Here is a 16,909-nt window from a genome sequence, read left to right as displayed (position 1 = left end):
CTAGAGTTGGATTTCTAGCTCCCATGTCAGACAGCTCGCAATCGCCTGTAACTCTAGCTAGTTTCACCATCTGGCCTCTGAGGGCACATGCACATACATATGCATGCTCATGCACACGTGTGTAAGTACACAAACACACACAGACACACACCTTATAATACACTAATATCCTTGGGAGCTCATAAACAGCCAGGTTTGGGAAAGGGCTCAATTTAAAAAGTGGTTCTGCTATTTGAACTACCAAATTCTGATCAAAATTTAGTTGGAGGTTTTTTCCCTCCATCCTGAGAGTGATGAGAGATCTTTTATTCCCACTGAAGCCTGGCAAGAGCTTCTAGAGAAAACTATCCTCACACCTTAGCTGGCAGAATCTAGACTTTGTCCTGGTTGGTAGTTTGACCAACTTACAGACTTATTCTTTAAGAATTCCCCAGGGCCGGGCGATGGTGGCGCACGCCTTTAATCCCAGCACTCGGGAGGCAGAGGCAGGCGGATCTCTGTGAGTTCGAGGCCAGCCTGGTCTACCAAGTGAGTTCCAGGAGAGGCGCAAAGCTACGCAAGAGAAACCCTGTTTCGAAAAACCAAAAAAAAAAAAATTCTAATTTATAAATACATTTGGGGTTATAAATTATAAATGTACTGCCTCCTGTCAACATTGTATACTTCTATTTGATGATTTCTGTGTCAAACATTATATGGAAATGTTTCCAAGTATTTTCTGTATTAACTGTGAATGAATAGAACAAAATAAATTGCCTGTGATGGAAAAATAAAATAAAATAAAATAAAATAAAATAAAATAAAATAAAATAAAATAAAAGAATTCCCCAGGATGGGGGCTGGAGAGATGGCACAGTGGTAAAGAGCACTGGCTGCTGGCTACTTTTCAAGAGGTCCTGAGTTCGTTCCCAGCAACCACATGGTGGCTCACAATCATCTGTAATGAGATCTGGCGCCCTCTTCTGGCCTACAGGCATACATGCAAGCAGACCTCTGTATACATAATAAATAAATCTTTAAAAGAATTCCCCAAGATGAAATGTTGATGGTTTTTCTACGTGGTGATTTTTAGATGAAACAGCAGGCATTTCTTTTTTTGTTGGAAGAATCCCATATTATAAGCAGGTTGTAAGAGGAAAAAACTTAATGGCTACCCAAGGCACATTTCAAGACTACAGAGAAGCTGAAAAAACGGTACAATGAACTTTGTTTTTTAAGATTTATTCATTTTTTATTTATGTGTATGCGATGTGCCTTCATTAGTTTATGTGCACCTTGATGCCTGCTAAGGCCAGAAGGCATTGAATCTCCTGGAGCTGGAGTTACAAGGTGGTTTTGAGCCACCTGATGTGAGTGCTGGGAATTGAACCCAGGTGCTCTGAAAGAGAGCAAGTGCTCTTAACCCCTGGACCATCTCACTAGCCCCCTGATTATTTATCTTTCTGATGAGTTTGAAGGTTGGAGACAGCATGATAGTCAGCTCCTAAATGGTTCTGTGTTTATATCTCCTAAAATCAAGGCTTTCCTATTAATATGATTATCCTCCAAGAAATTTAATGCCAGCTCTACATCATTTAATATACATCCACTTAAAAAATCTCTTCTTAGCCAGGTGTGGTGGCACACATCTTTAACCCCAGCACTCTGGAGGCAGAAGCAGGCGGATCTCTCTGAGTTTGTGACCAGCCTGATCTACAAATCGAGTTGCGGGACAGCCAGTGCTGTTATATAGAGAAACCCAGACTCGAAAAACAGACAAAAAATAAACAAATAATCTCTTCTTATTTATCTTAAAAATACAAATTTTAGAAGACTATATGTTATAGATAGGTGGTGGTGGTGGTGGTGCACACCTTTAATCCCAGCACTTGGGAGGCAGAGGCAGGCAGATCTCTGTGAGTTTGAGGCCAGCCTGGTCTACAGAGTAAGTTCCAGGGCAGCCTGGGCTACACAGAGAAACCCTGTCTTGAAAAACCAAAAAAAAAGAAGAAGAAGAAGAAGGAAAAAAAAGAAAAAGAAAGACATGTGTTTTAATCTGAGATTTAGTCAACATTTATACATTGAATTGGTTATGACTTGTTAAAAATCTTTTTCTTATGGGCTGTTAAGATGGCTCAGCAGGTAGAGGCAGCTAATGCCAAATGCCAAGCCTGCTGACTGAGTTCCATCTAAGGAACCCACATGGTAAAAGGAGAGGACCAACTCCTAAACACTATCATTTCACCATCTCACTGCAGCACATGTATGTGTCCACACTCACACACACACTATTAGAAATAAGTAAATAGGGATGGAGAGATGGCTCAGTGGTTAAGAGCACTGGTTGTTCTTCCTGAGGTCCTGAGTTCAGTACTCAGCAACTACATGGTGGCTCACAACCATCCATAATGAGATCTGGTGCCCTCTTCTGGCCTGCAGGCATTCATGCAGACAGAATACTGTATACATAATAAATCTTTTCAAAAAAGAAAGAAAGGAAGGAAGAGAGAAGCAAATGAATTAATAAAATTTTAAAATTTAAAAAAATGGAGAAAGCAATAAAGAAGGTACCTTTAACTTCTACATATATGTACACACCTGAACGCATACACAGAAACATGGATGTGCATACATACTAACCAAGGAGTGCCATTTGATTAGTATAATTCCATTTAAGAGGCCTTTTGAATGTTTTTTCTGTTGATACTTCTCCATCTGTTTAGTAAGATCATATACTAAATTTTTTTTACATTTATTCTTTTTTTTAATATATATATATATATATATATATTTTATTTTACAATATCATTCAGTTCTACATATCAGCCATGGGTTCCCCTATTCTCCCCCCTCCCACCCCCTCCCCTTACCCCCAGCCCACCCTCCATTCCCACCTCCTCCAGGACAAGTCCTCCCCCGAGGACTGTGATCAACTTGGTAGACTTTTTGAGACAGGGTTTCTCTGTGTAGCTTTGGCGCCTTTCCTGGAACTCACTCTGTAACCCAGGCTGTCATCGAACTCACAGAGATCCGCCTACCTCTGCCTCCCAAGTACTGGGATTAAAGGCGTGCGCCACCACTGTCCAGCTATATCTATATATATCTATATCTATATATATCTACATATATATATGTATAGATATGTATATATATATATATATATATATATATATATATATATAGAGAGAGAGAGAGAGAGAGAGAGAGAGATACTAAGAATTTTAAAGATGAGGAAATTATTATTTAGGAAAGACTTAGCTTTCTGAAGTTATAAGACTAATCTGACCAGTTGTTAGAACCAAAACCCAGCCCCACCCACCCACCCCCGTTTAATAATTAATAATAATAAATCTTAGTTTAAAAAAAGAACAGGAATGTTTTTCCCCATCATTCAATAAACATTGGCCCCTTTGAGATAATACTACTTGTACTGAAAATACATGGAGCAGGGCTGTAGAGATGCCTCAGCAGTTAAGAGCATGTACTGCTCTTGAAGAGGACGTGAGCTCAGTTCCCAGCACCCACACCAAGTGACTGCTCACAGCTTCCTGTAACTCTGGCTCCTTGGGATCCAACACCCTATTCTGACTCTTTCAGACTCCTGCACTCACACATGCACAATCCCACACATAGACACATAATTTAAAAAATGATAATAAGTCCTTAAATGAGAAAAGAGAATACATGTAATAGGTGGAGAAATAGGAGATAAATCTGATTTGTGTTGTACTCATTTTAATACATATGCTAGTATATATTTAAAATAAAATTTCTCTTGAATAACAACTGTTTCAGTTCAGTAGTACTGTGGGCTTTTAATTTTCAGCCACAAGGAGCTTCAAAATCTATAGTCTTAATTATCTTCCAATTTGAATAGTTAGAAGATTGGGACCTCAGGAGGTACTGGTGACTTTAATCTTCTTTCTGTGGAACTCTTGGCGTTTAAGATACTGCCCCCACCCCCTTCGTGTGTTTGTCCTTTGCTGTTGGTTCCTTCCATTTTTTTCCTTTCCTTCTTATTTCCTCCCTTCTCTACATTGATCTCCTTTCTTTTCACTCAGGACTACGAGAGTAAATTGCAGGCCTTGCAGAAACAGGTTGAGACTCGTTCTCTGGCTGCAGAAACAACTGAAGAAGAAGAGGAGGAGGAGGAAGGTGAGAGCTAGGGCCTGAAACTTTGCCTTTTGTCTTTTTTAACCAGTCTTATCAAGTCAGTCCTTTAGCCTGCCCTAAAGCTGGCTTCCTCAGATTTGCCTTCTCTCTGTTGACCTTGTACTGAGCCTGCTACAAGATGTCCAGTGCTGCCACACTAGGCTGCGTTCTGTAGGGTAGCGGAGGACTGACAGTGTTCCTACAACTTCGAAGGTTTCTAGGACTGTCTGCATATAATCTTTTGGGAACTTCACATAGACCGACACTCAACATCGCATGCTTGACCTTCCTGGGTCAGTCTCATGTAAATATAGAGCTTAATCATTGCTTACATAGTTTGTTCAATTTTCTAGTTCCCATCAGAGATTCCTTGCTGAGGATCTTGGAACGTAATTGGTGTACCCAAAGCCATTGCTGGTAGATTGGTTTCATTATGACAAAATCTTGCCAGGTAGCCATGTGACATTGACTGGCCTGACACTGTTGTAGCCTGGCCTTGAACTAAAATCCTGCCACCACGTCCCAGATTTGCTGGGATTATAGGCATGAGCCACTAAGGCTGGCTTATTCCTGTCAGATGGCTGATGGTATTGTCTAGTCATGCTTGCCTATCTTAATTTTCCAGAACTTCTTAGCTGATTTGGGGCCTTTTGTTGTTAGTTATTTTCAAGTTATGAAAGTGTACAATATAGTAAAGAAAGACCAGGGACTTAAAAAATTGTACCTACACATTAGAATTATATTTTTAAAAAAAAAAAGGAAAAAGAAAAGGGGGCTGACAAGATGGCTCATCAGGTAGGGTTGCATTTTGCCAAGCCTGGTATGCTAAGTTTGATCTCTGGAACCCACATTGTTAAAGCAAAAAACTGAGTCTTACAAGTTGTTTTTGTTTGGTTGGTTTTCAAAACAGGGTTTCTCTTTGTAGCCCTGGCTGCCCTCAAACTCAGATCCACCTGCTGCTGCTCACCGGATTGCTGAGATAAATGTGTACCATCAGCCATCTGACAGGAATAAGCCAGCCTTAGTGGCTCATGCCTATAATCCCAGCAAATCTGGGACGTGGTGGCAGGATTTTAGTTCAAGGCCAGGCTACAACAGTGTCAGGCCAGTCAATGTCACATGGCTACCTGGCAAGATTTTGTCATAATGAAACCAATCTACCAGCAATGGCTTTGGGTACACCAATTACGTTCCAAGTTGTATTTGAGCCTCTACATGCAGCTGTGGCACATGCTCCCTCCTCCAATAAATAAATAACTACAGTGGAAAGTTTACAATAAATAAACATAACAAAGAGTCCGCTCTTTTAATAAGAGAGATGTGTGTGATCCCAGCACTTGGAAAGTTGAGCAGGAGGATGAGGAGTTCAAGGCCCGTCTTGAGTACATAGCAGATTTGAAGCCAGCCTGGGCTGCATGAGACCCTGTCTCAAACAAACCAAGCAACCCAGACTCGTATTCTTCTGATTGTCGGTTTTCCTGAAGTATATGTACTGTACAGGAGGGATGAAGGTTGTCGTGCTTATGAAGTCACTGTTACATGTGCTCCCCCTGCTCTTTCAGTTCCTTGGACACAGCATGAGTTTGACTTGGCCCAGTGGGCCTTCCGGAAATGGAAGTCTCACCAGTTTACCTCATTAAGGGACTTACTCTGGGGCAATGCAGTATACCTGAAGGAAGCCAACGCCATCAGTGTGGAACTGAAGAAGAAGGTATGGAGGGGGATCTGGAGGCAGAGTGGGTCGACTTCAATTAGATGAATAGCCTTAAATTAACCTTTCACTTGGGAGAACTCAGCTGTTCTGTGCCATGAAACAGCTTCATTCTGTATATGTGCCAGCACAACATAGGTAGTAATGAAAAGTTACAGTAGTTTTCTGGCTCATTTTACAAATCTGAGGTTTTTAAATAAGAACTGGATAAACCCATTAATAGATAAATGCTTCTTTTGGATTTCTGGGGGAAAAAGACCTTGGTTTTCTTTTTTTTAATTGTGCATTCGTGATTTGCCTGTGTGTATGCCTGTGTAAGGGTGTCAGGTCCCCTGGAAATGTAGTTAGAGACAGTTGTGAGCCACCATGTGGGTGTTGGGAATTGAACCCAGGTCTTCTGGAAGAGCAGTCAGTGCTCACAACCTCTGAGCCATCTCTCCAGCCACTTGGTTTTCTTTCAGTTCTCTAACTTTAGCTTGTAACTCTGAGACCTCTATGCCCCTTTGTCACCAATTTGCTCCTCTCCTGAGAGGCCTGAGAGGCACGGATTGGCAGACAAATGTATGCGCTCTGTGCTGAGACAGCCAGCAGCAGTTGACCGAATAATTACATACCTCTATTGCCTCATCTACAAACTGGGGTTGCAGCAGAAGCTGCCACTGGGGAGGTGGGAGAGAGAATGGGTGCATACAGAAGTCTGCTAACAGTGCCGAGACACGCTGAATGACCCAAACTGCTGCTGGTGACTGAACACAAGGCCTTGTGCCTCCTGAGAAGCACTCTACTTGAGCTGAAGCTCCAGCACCTAAACACTGTTGTTAAATTTTCACATGGAGTCTTTGATTCTTCTGTGTGTGTCACTACTCAGCAGCTAGGGACTGTATTGTATAGTGTGAGAAATGCAGACTACCTCACTGGAAAGTTCATTTCCTTCTCCTAGGGGAGTGTTTTATATCTGTGAACTGGGGTAGGTGTCATCTTCACCATGATCTCAGAAACACTTTGTAATTATTTATTAACCGTTTTCTTCAGGGAGTGAACTACAGTCAAGAACTACATCTTTTCTTATTGCCGTACCTGTTGCTTAACTAGTATTTGTTGGTAAAAATACAAGGTAGCATAGCAAGACATAAATGATATGATACAGTCACAATACTTACTCTGTAGTAAATGCTTTTAAGAGTAATAGTTATTCTCCGCATTTAAAAAGCTACATGTGCATCCTCTCTCATTAGCAAATGACTGTGTCCTCCTCTGTCTCTTGGTTATGTTCCACAGGAGTCTTCACGCTCCCACTGAAACATATTTACTGAGGTTTTAGTTCGTGGGAGGGGAAATCACCACTCCAGGAAAACACATTTTGTAAATAACTTAGTTTAAAATTAAGATTGTTCCATGAGTTGAAAATGTAGGGTCAGGTTTTCAGTTAGCCACAGCTGTTTATTAAACATATGCTCTATATTGGACTGTTTCCCTTAGTGATGCTGTAGAGCCTTGTCTCTGAATCGTGCCTGCTGAATAGTGATGTGCACACTTGTCCATCTTTATTCTCTCGCTCCAGGTACAGTTTCAGTTTGTCCTGCTGACTGACACGCTCTACTCCCCTCTGCCTCCTGAATTACTTCCCACGGAGATGGAAAAAACTCATGAGGACAGACCTTTCCCTCGTACAGTGGTGGCAGTGGAAGTCCAGGATCTGAAGAATGGAGCAACACATTATTGGTCTTTGGACAAACTCAAGTAGGAAAATATTCCTAAAAGACTATTTTTTAAAAGAAAATAGCCAGGTGTGGTACTGCATGCCTTTCATCCCAGCACTCAGGAGGCAGAGACAGGTGGATCTCTGAGTTTAGGGCCAGCCTGATGTACAGAGCAAGATCCAGGAAAGCCAGGACTGCACAGAGAAACTCTGTCTTGAGGGGAAAAAAAAGTGAATTGCTTAAGTGTGTTTGTTCCCTTATACTCACCTATTTCTGAAGATGATGTCAGTTTCTCCTTTGTGGTTTCTAAGTACTGTGATCAGTCACCAATATTATCATCCATCCATTTTTTTTCTCAAATCAATGAAACTCGTTTCTTAGGCAACTTTGACATTTGTTGATTTTCAGATTTACTTTCATAAGCCCTCTTAAATTTTAAATGAGCCAATTCTGAATTTATTTCTATCTTAGATCCTCTTACTTTAGTCCTGGGCCTCATGGTAATTTTTTTTAAGTATTTTTATTATTTATTTATTTATGTGTATATATCTGTATATGTGCATGTACCTGAGGTTAGGGCCATACCCTGGAGCTGGAGTTACAAGCAGTTGTAAGCTGCCTGATGTGGGTGCTGGGAATCGAACTCAAGTCCTCTTATAGAACAGTACATGTTCTTAACCCCTGGGCTGTCTCTCTAGCCCCGGTAATTTTTAATAAACAAGTCTCATTTCTTTTACATCTAGTATGACAAAATAATTCCCACTATCTAGTTAAATTCGAGATGTCAAACACCATTGAACTGCATTTCTTCCATGACTGTAAGTTTAGTCAAATTAGATCTCTCTCTCTCTCTCTCTCTCTCTCTCTCTCTCTCTCTCTCTCTCTCTCTCTCTCTCTCTCACACACACACACACACACACACACACACACACACACACACGCTTCTGAAAAGATCTGACTATATAGGCCATTTTTTTTACTTTGGTGGCATCTCTCTCTAGTCGCACGTTTTGGTTTCTGGTCTTTTGGAAGTGCCAGTTTTTAATAGCATTAGATGATAGGAATGGCTTCTTAAAAATGTCTTGCATGCAAGAAGTTTCCAAAGCAAAGTTTTAATGCAGTCTCATGATCTTAACTCAGTGTGCTCCGTATTTGCTAAATAGGCAGAGACTGGATTTAATGCGGGAGATGTACGACAGGGCAGGTGAGATGGCCTCCAGTGCCCAAGACGAAAGCGAAACGACCATGACGGGCAGTGATCCATTCTACGATCGGTTCCACTGGTTCAAACTTGTGGGAAGGTATGTAATGACTTCATTGTCTTTCGAAAATAATATCAAGTACTTCAATTTTTTTTAAATGTTGGTAGAGAATATGGGGGGAGACGACGATTACATAAAAGCTCCTTCTCAGACGGGTGTTGTAGCTCAACCTAGGATATCCCAGGTTCAATTCCCAGCACTAGAAGAAAAACAACAAATAAAAAACCACTGCCTCTCTAATCTTATTCACTCAGAACATTGTATCATTTAATATGTTTACTTCAGTTTCACATAGTATGCATATTGCTTTGTCAGACTTTTAACCAAAGTATTTGACAGTCATTTTGGACTGTCAACTTACAAAATGGTTCATAGTTGATCAAGGTAGACAGAGAAGAAAAAGACAACGTACATGAGTCCTGTACAGTTTAAATAGAAATCACAGTGTATATTATAAGACCGTGGTTACTCCATAATCTGATTGGTCCTTTTTCTTTTCTTTTTTTAAGAAGTTTGTCTTGCTTTAGTCATTACCCAGGGCAAGTTAATTGTACACCATGGTAGGACTCCTCAGTTTCTTTTATGAGTACATCACTCTCAACATTTTATGAAAATAAAAGTGCCTTCGTGAGTTTGGAGCTTAGTTCGCAAGAGGTTTAGAAATGTAAAAGCAGGGAATTGTAAAAATTTTAAAAAAGATTTTATTTTCATGTGTGTGGGTATTTTGCCTAAATGTATGCCTATGTACCATATGCATGTCTGATGCCCATCACGGACAAAAGAGAGCATTGGATCCCCTGGAACTGGACTTACAGATGGTTGTGAGCTACCGTGTGAGTGCTGGGAACCAAATCCTGGTCCTCTGCACGAGCAGCTGGTGCTCTTAAGCACTGAGCCAGCTCTCCAGCCCCAGTGAATCCTGAGCTTATTAGTGTCAGAGTTTGAGTTCCTCTTCAATGCCCTGTGATGGTATGTAAAGGAACTGACCGAACAGAGTTCCTGAAGTATAGTATTTGATTAAAGTCAACCTTTTCCACTCCACTCCTGACAGTAGACTAGGCTGTGCAGAGGTGCATTGGCAAACAAACATGTCTCACTCCAGCATGTGCTGCTTTGGTATACACGGTTCCATCCATCTGGTTTTCTGCTCTGAGTTGACAAGAGAATTCACTTAAAGCTTCATTATTCCCTCCCCCCCCTTTCTCTTTTTTTTTTTTTTTTTTTTTTTTTTATGAGTGGCTCTTGGAGGACAGGATGCTGATCTTTTGTGTAAACTGGAGAACATCAACATTTTGTAATCTAATATTTACCTGAGATGGTCTACTCATGGATGCTCTTTGCTTTTCTTATTCTGAGGCTCTGTCCTGATAGATCTTTTCAACCTGCCCTGTTCCCTTTACCTGAGCCGTGCAGTTTATGCTCGGTTTTCCCTTTTGCTCTTCTATTTGCTTTTACCATGTTGATTCTGTCAGTGCATTCTGTCCTGTTGGCACCTGAGCGTCCTGTTTAACCAACTATTCCTCTCTCCCTGCCTGTGTTAATTGGCGTCTTACCTGGTGTCTAGCTCCCCCATTTTCCACGGCTGTGTGAATGAGCGCCTTGCCGACCGCACACCCTCCCCCACTTTTTCCACGGCCGATTCCGACATCACTGAACTGGCTGACGAACAGCAGGATGACATGGAGGATTTTGATGATGAGGCATTCGTGGATGACACCGGCTCTGACGCAGGGACGGAAGAGGGATCAGATCTCTTCAGTGATGGGCATGACCCATTTTACGACCGATCCCCTTGGTTCATTTTAGTAGGAAGGTTGGTGAGGTTATTGTGAGAAAGGCAAAAAGGGACCAGCTCTTGTTCTAAACGCCTCTTTGTGCAATTTTGGGTAATCTTGCTTTAGCCACTTATTTCATGAACAGTCCTTCTGAGTCTTCCAGTGCTTAGAGGTCTATGAAAGCCAGTGTGCTAGAAACTAAGCACAGGCATTGTCTGTAGGGCACAGTCTACTTAGTACACTATACAGCATCTTCTGAAGACTACCTGGAGAACTGCTTGACCTAAATTGCCCAGTAATTAGTTAAGATTCTGATGTAATGGGTTCAACAAGTGGTCCTGTGGTCTAGATGCTTCATCTCTGAAGAAATGTGGTTAGTGAAACATACGGGGATAAAATGAGCAGGAGCAAAGAAAGCCTGAGGTTAGCCTAAAGAATCCGTGGTGGCACCTCAGAAATAAGAGGACTGCAGCGGACTTAGTCCTATACGAGTCAGGAGTGCCAAGCTCTCTTTGTCAACAATGGCTGTCTTGCTGTATCTCATTTCTGAACCTATCTGCAGGTCTGGAGCTTCTGCCAGAAGTAACTTGTAGGGTTTATAATCATGAATCTCAGAAAGTTATCTGTTGTCACCATCATCACTATTTTTTGTAGTACATGAAACTGTTTGACCTCGAAGTCCCAAGCTGAGTCATTGCCTCCTGCTCTTGGTGTATATACCCTCTGTCAGAGATGCATAGGTTACTGATGTTTCTGTTGTCCACATCGTTTCTTCATCAAGAAGTAGTTTTAGGTTTGATAGTAGAATGCTCATTGCTTTAAGCTGGGTATGATAGTACACGCCTGCAATGCCAGCACTTGGGGGTGGGACAGCAAGATTAGAGTTCAGGGTTATACTTGGCTACATAGAGAGTTTGAAGCTAACTCTGGACACGTGAGACCCTGTCTCAAAAAAACAGAAACAAAGCCAGGCAGTAGTGGTACACACCTTTAATCCCAGCACTCAGGAGGCAGAGGCTGGCCTGGTCTACAGAGCTAGTTCTAGGACAGCCAAAGCTACACAAAGAAACCCTGTCTGGAAAAAAACAAACCAACCAGAAACCAAAAGACTAAGGTGTAATGATGCATTAATCAACCACTGTTCAGTGGGTAAGCACTAGTTACTCATCTTCTGAGACAATAGAGACAGGGTTAAGACTTAGTTGTCATATGATTTGGACCCCTAGTGGGAACTCATAACTTATTGTAGAAGATAATGGTAAGAGCAGAAAGAAAAACTTTTAGATAGAAATGAAACCTAAATTAATATGGCAGTCTGAATTTTACAAAACAGATTCTCCATAAACCAATGTGATGAGATTATATAGTCATGAGTATTGTTTGCTTATGGTGTGTTGCCATTGTTAGGATTTTAGAGAAGCCAATTTATATTAAAATGAGAACAGTATGTACAGAGAGTGCTTTATTTATCTTCTGGATATCTGTATCCCTCAGTACATTTTCGTTCTAGTCTAAGAAGGTTGGCAGTAAAACAGATCTTGATCATTAGCTTAGTCATGTATCTGTTTGCCGTGCTCTGCAGCATCACACTGTGAGGAGCAGGCAGCTTCATCTTACGTGGCCTGGTGAAGAGAATTTTGACACAGTTATCAGGAGGAACCTTGAGTCCTGGGCATCTCTGTCACTAACTTAGGACAAGCAACTAATGACTTAGGAAAACCTTAAAAAAAACCCTTTCTTACCAGGCGGTGGTGGCACACACACCCTTAATCCCAGCACTCAGGAGGCAGAGGCAGGTGAATCTCTGTGAGTTCAAGACCAGCCTGGTCTACAGAGCAAGTTCCAGGACAGGCTCTAAAAGCTACACAGAGAAACTCTTGTGTCGAAAATACAAACAACAACAACAACAACAAAATCCTTTCTTTCCCTTCATCTTTTATATTCTGTTATCTATACTAGCAAAACAAATGTAGCCATTAAGACTTCTGCTTAGGAACCAGGCATAGTGATACATGGCAGAGGCAGGCAGATCTTTGTGAGTTCAAGGTCAACCTGATATACATAGTGAGTTCCAGGAGAGCCAGGGCTACATAGTGAGACCCTGTCTCCAAAAGAAAAAAGAAAAAGAAAAAAGACTTCTGCTTAGGAGTATTTGTATCTTAAGTTGGTTTTCTGAAAGAGTGAATCAGAATCCTTCCATTTTAATGTAGACACTCACTGTGTTAAGGAAGATGTGTACTTTTTTCTAGTTTTATTCCTTTTGTTATATTATGTATAAGAATAAATATAATGCAGTTAACTCTGCACTGATTTTCATATAGAATATTTGTGGAGCTATAGGCTCAGGAGTTGATGTTTTCATTTGTTTGGATTTCTGGGTTCTAGAACTAACACTGCCTTACAAGAAGGGGGCTGAGGTGTTGGTGATGAACTGGGCAGAACTCAGTGGTGATTTCCCTGGATTCAAATCCTGTCACCAGCCAAAAAAGATACTGGGAGAAGGTGAAGTCATAGCAGTCATTAAAGTGAAGAGTAGCTCCAGTTTCACCCTCAGCCACATTTGTCCCAAAGAGCAGTGGTGACAGGACGTGTCAAGAGTTCTAACTCCTTTCCTGTTTTTATAATGCACGGTGTTAGATTTCCCTATTGGCACATAATTATAAATATAACTCGTAAAAATTTGCTTGTTTCCTTTGAATTTCATTTATAGGTTTGTTTCTTGGCCATGGCTGCCTCTGGTGAATCTTTGTATCAAGAGTAAAAGAGCTTGTCCCTTTAGCTATTCTCTTACAGCATGTTGGGATGTTATGAACCATCATCATAACTTGGGATGAAATGTAAAATATATGTTAGTCTTCTGGGCTAAAAGGGGCAAAAGATGGTTATTCTGTGACCTTTCTCAAGTACCTAAACTGACATGCTTTCTGTAAGTATCACCATAATTATGCTGATTTTCTTTATGTTGACAAATTAGTTTCTCTTACTGATGTAACTTCACATCGTTTTCTGCTAATGTGTCTTTTACATCTTCTCCCCTCTCATCCCTGTTCTCCTTCAGTCTGCTAGGTCAAAGTATAAGGACATTCAATACAGAGTTAGTCACGAAATTCTAGTTTAAAAGCTTCCGAGGAGAACGTTTATACAGCATTGGGCTAACGGCTATATTCTGATCACATGACAAAGAACTATCTAGTGAATGCATCCATGTATCACAGAGCCAATACTTCTGCTTTGCCATAGACTGCTAAAAATGGAAGTGTACAATAATGCCTTCAATGCTTCTGTGTTTAGAAAAGCCTTTGCCATTGACAGAAGGGATTCTCACCTCTAATGCGCAATCCAGCATTATTTTATGATGGTATGCCTGTGAATATATGTTTTTAAAAACTAGTAGTTTTTGCTTAGCAGTACAGTGTCTACTTAACATGGCAAGTCCTGAAAAACATGCGCAACCTCTAAGTTTTCTATGGAGTCAATATCCATCATAAGTTTACATTTGAAAAGTCAAACTAGTGAAAAGTTAGATGGCTTGCTTTTCTTCCCCTGGTACGACCCATTTTTTCTGAAAAGTTTTCTTCTTCTATGTAAAGATAAAGGATGGGTCACATTCCTGGGTTCTAACATATACAGACATTCACTCGACAGATATTTATTGAGTGTATGTACTGTAAGCCACACCTCTGCAGATAGGTGAGCAAAACCAGATATGGTTCCTGACCCACAGTCTTAGATTCTGACGAGTGATGAAGGCACTAAGCAATAAGCACAGAAATGCAAATTACAGCCACAGCGAAAGAATTGTGTGTGCCACTCCAGTTGTATAATGTTGGGAGGACCTGTTGTGAAAGTAGCACTTTCAGTAAGACCTAAGGATGTGAAATCAAAGCTTGGGGTGGAGGATAAATGCAGAGAGGACTACAGGAAGAAATATGTGATGGCTTTTAATGGTCCAGGCATTGAAAGTGGACCTGTCTGACTGGAATGCCATTGAGGCAGGAGTATAGTCTGTGTGTGTGCTGACTTTGGAAGTGAAATTAGCCATTTGGTCTCATATGCCAAATTCTTAGTCATGGTAGTGGTGTTTGATCCTACTGGTAATCCTTTTTAGATTACATTTTCATTTATACATTTCTGTTCAACAAAAGTTTAATCCTCTGTGTTAATATTCCTTCTCTTACTTTGGAGCAGACTGAAAGGGAATTAGACATCATGATACAGTTTCCTGTTCATTTGCATTTTTTGTTTGCTTTTCATTTGTACTTCATTTATGTTCTTAAATGTTATTGATGTAATTTTTTAACCTATTTTCATAATCCCTTTTGTTGTTTTGAGTTGAAATTCTGAGTATCCATTCCTTCATTCTTGTCTCTGTAATGTAAACAGGAAATGTAGCAAACAGTCCTGTGCATCAAGTTTAGTTATGTTTAGTGTCCTGGTGTACTATTTACTCTTTATCTTTCGTTTTATGTACAAAGATCAGCATATACCAAGTGAGAAGACAGGAGTAACAGTAGGAACTAGATTCCACTTTCTTTTTAATCATTAGAACAAGTGCTTTAAAAAAAAAATGAACAGAGGCAGGTGAGATGGTTCAGTGGGTAGAGGCACTTACCACCAAGCCTGGCTGCCTGACTTGATCCATGAAACCCACATGGTGGAAAGAGAGAAGAGACTCTTCACAGTTGTTGTCCATCCTCCACACTCTGTGGGAATGTCATCCCCTCACCTGCAAAACACACATACACACACACACACACACACACACACACACACACACACAGTCTAGTGAGAGCACGTAAAATAAAAATTTTTTAAAAATCACAAAATAATGGACCTTTTAAAAGCACAAACATGATAGAACATGTCTAGTTTGTTAGAAATATATCAAGTGTTGGCCAGGTCTGGTAGCTCAAGACTACTATCTCAGTTATTTGGAAGGCTAAGGCAAAAGGATAGAGATTTTTAATGCTTGCCTAGGCTGCAAAGTGAGTTCAAAGCCAGCCTGAGTAATTTAGTCTCAAAGAAGCGCTGGGCTATAGTTGAGTGCTGAGGACTTATGTAGTAAGTATGAGACTCAGTTTCTCCCTCAGGACCAAAAAAAAAAAAAGAGAGAGAGAAAGAAATAAAGGGAGAAAGAAAGGAAGGAAGGAAGGAAGGAAGGAAGGAGGGAGGGAGGGAGGGAGGGAGGGAGGGAGGGAGGGAGGGAGGAAGGAAGGAAGGAAGGAAGGAAGGAAGGAAGGAAGGGAGGAAGGAAGGAAGGAAGGAAGGAAGGAAGGAAATAGAAGAGGAGGAGACTTGTAACTTCCCTTTTATTTATGATTTTGGTTTGAGGAGCAAAGGCCAACTCCATAGGGGCTGGCTGTGTCCTCTCCCTTAGCATTTATGTTGATGTCCATTCTCCTGCAAGATCATAACTCAGAAATGTCTGGCTACATAGCCTCTCTGCCTACATGTCTACTTCTCTTGCCTCTGAAATAGTCCTTTTAAATAAAGACTTATAATGCTGTGATGTAAAATTCACTTTGGAACTAGTAACTGTATTTCAGTCACATTTCCCTGCCTTTTTTTAATCTCTTGGTTTCTGTTTTGTGTATGGTGAGAAACCAAATTGCTTGGTACAGCCATACCCCTGAAGGTTAAGATCTTCAGTACGCTCCACTCCTCTGTAGAAATCACAGGAAATCACAGAAATCACAGAAATCTACTTCCAATTGTTACTCTTGTACCTATGGTATAATTTTTTAAAAGAGAACAGTTTGGTGTAAGTTGGTCTTCACACTTTCTAATGTACTGATTTCGTGAAAAAGCAACTGGAGGCAATTTAAGAGGTCATAATTCAGAGGCCATCTTAAAAGGCCCAGGAGCCAGCTTCAGTTTGGGAAAATATTCTCAATTGGTGGAAAGCCCCAACCTTTCCTTCCTCACATGTTCTGATGTTTGTCTCTGGGTTTCTGTCTACAGGGCATTTGTGTACTTGAGCAACCTGCTGTATCCCGTGCCCCTGATTCACAGGGTGGCCGTCGTCAGTGAGAAGGGGGAAGTGCGGGGATTCCTGCGTGTGGCTGTGCAGGCCATTGCAGGTGAGTGACCTCTTTCTAAGTGAGAACTGTGGATTCTTTCCTATAGAAAAAGCAGGACAGCCTGGAGAGATGCCTCGGTGGTTAAAAGCACTGGCTGTTCATCCAGAGGAGCACCCACATGGCAACTCACAACTGTCTGTAATTCCATTTTCAGGGGATCTCACACCCTCACACAATTTACATTCAGGCAAAACACCAATGCACATAAAATAAATTTTTTAAAAAAAGAAAGAAATCATAGAAAAGTTCC

The 16,909-nt window shown here is 40.9% G+C and overlaps 1 protein-coding gene across 15 annotated transcripts in view; it reads left to right on the top strand.

The window, feature by feature from the left end:
* Window positions 1–16,909, top strand: part of Kif1b (kinesin family member 1B) — a 143,067-nt gene that overhangs the window by 84,985 nt on the left and 41,173 nt on the right. For 8 of the 15 annotated variants that reach the window (XM_076563506.1, XM_076563502.1, XM_076563504.1 and 5 more), the window contains 6 exons: window positions 4,041–4,134; window positions 5,694–5,842; window positions 7,404–7,582; window positions 8,706–8,843; window positions 10,369–10,617; window positions 16,541–16,659. In XM_076563506.1, the coding sequence (XP_076419621.1) occupies window positions 4,041–4,134; window positions 5,694–5,842; window positions 7,404–7,582; window positions 8,706–8,843; window positions 10,369–10,617; window positions 16,541–16,659 (928 nt within the window). The remainder of the gene's footprint in view (window positions 1–4,040; window positions 4,135–5,693; window positions 5,843–7,403; window positions 7,583–8,705; window positions 8,844–10,368; window positions 10,618–16,540; window positions 16,660–16,909) is intronic. The other 7 variants (XM_076563513.1, XM_076563510.1, XM_076563511.1 and 4 more) reach the window with 1 other exon arrangement.

The sequence above is a fragment of the Peromyscus maniculatus genome, chromosome 2 (assembly GCF_049852395.1).
Source record: "Peromyscus maniculatus bairdii isolate BWxNUB_F1_BW_parent chromosome 2, HU_Pman_BW_mat_3.1, whole genome shotgun sequence".
In the NCBI taxonomy this organism is placed as follows: Eukaryota; Metazoa; Chordata; class Mammalia; order Rodentia; family Cricetidae; genus Peromyscus; species Peromyscus maniculatus.
Note: the sequence above shows the minus strand (reverse complement) of the source record. Positions and strands in the feature narration are given on the sequence as shown.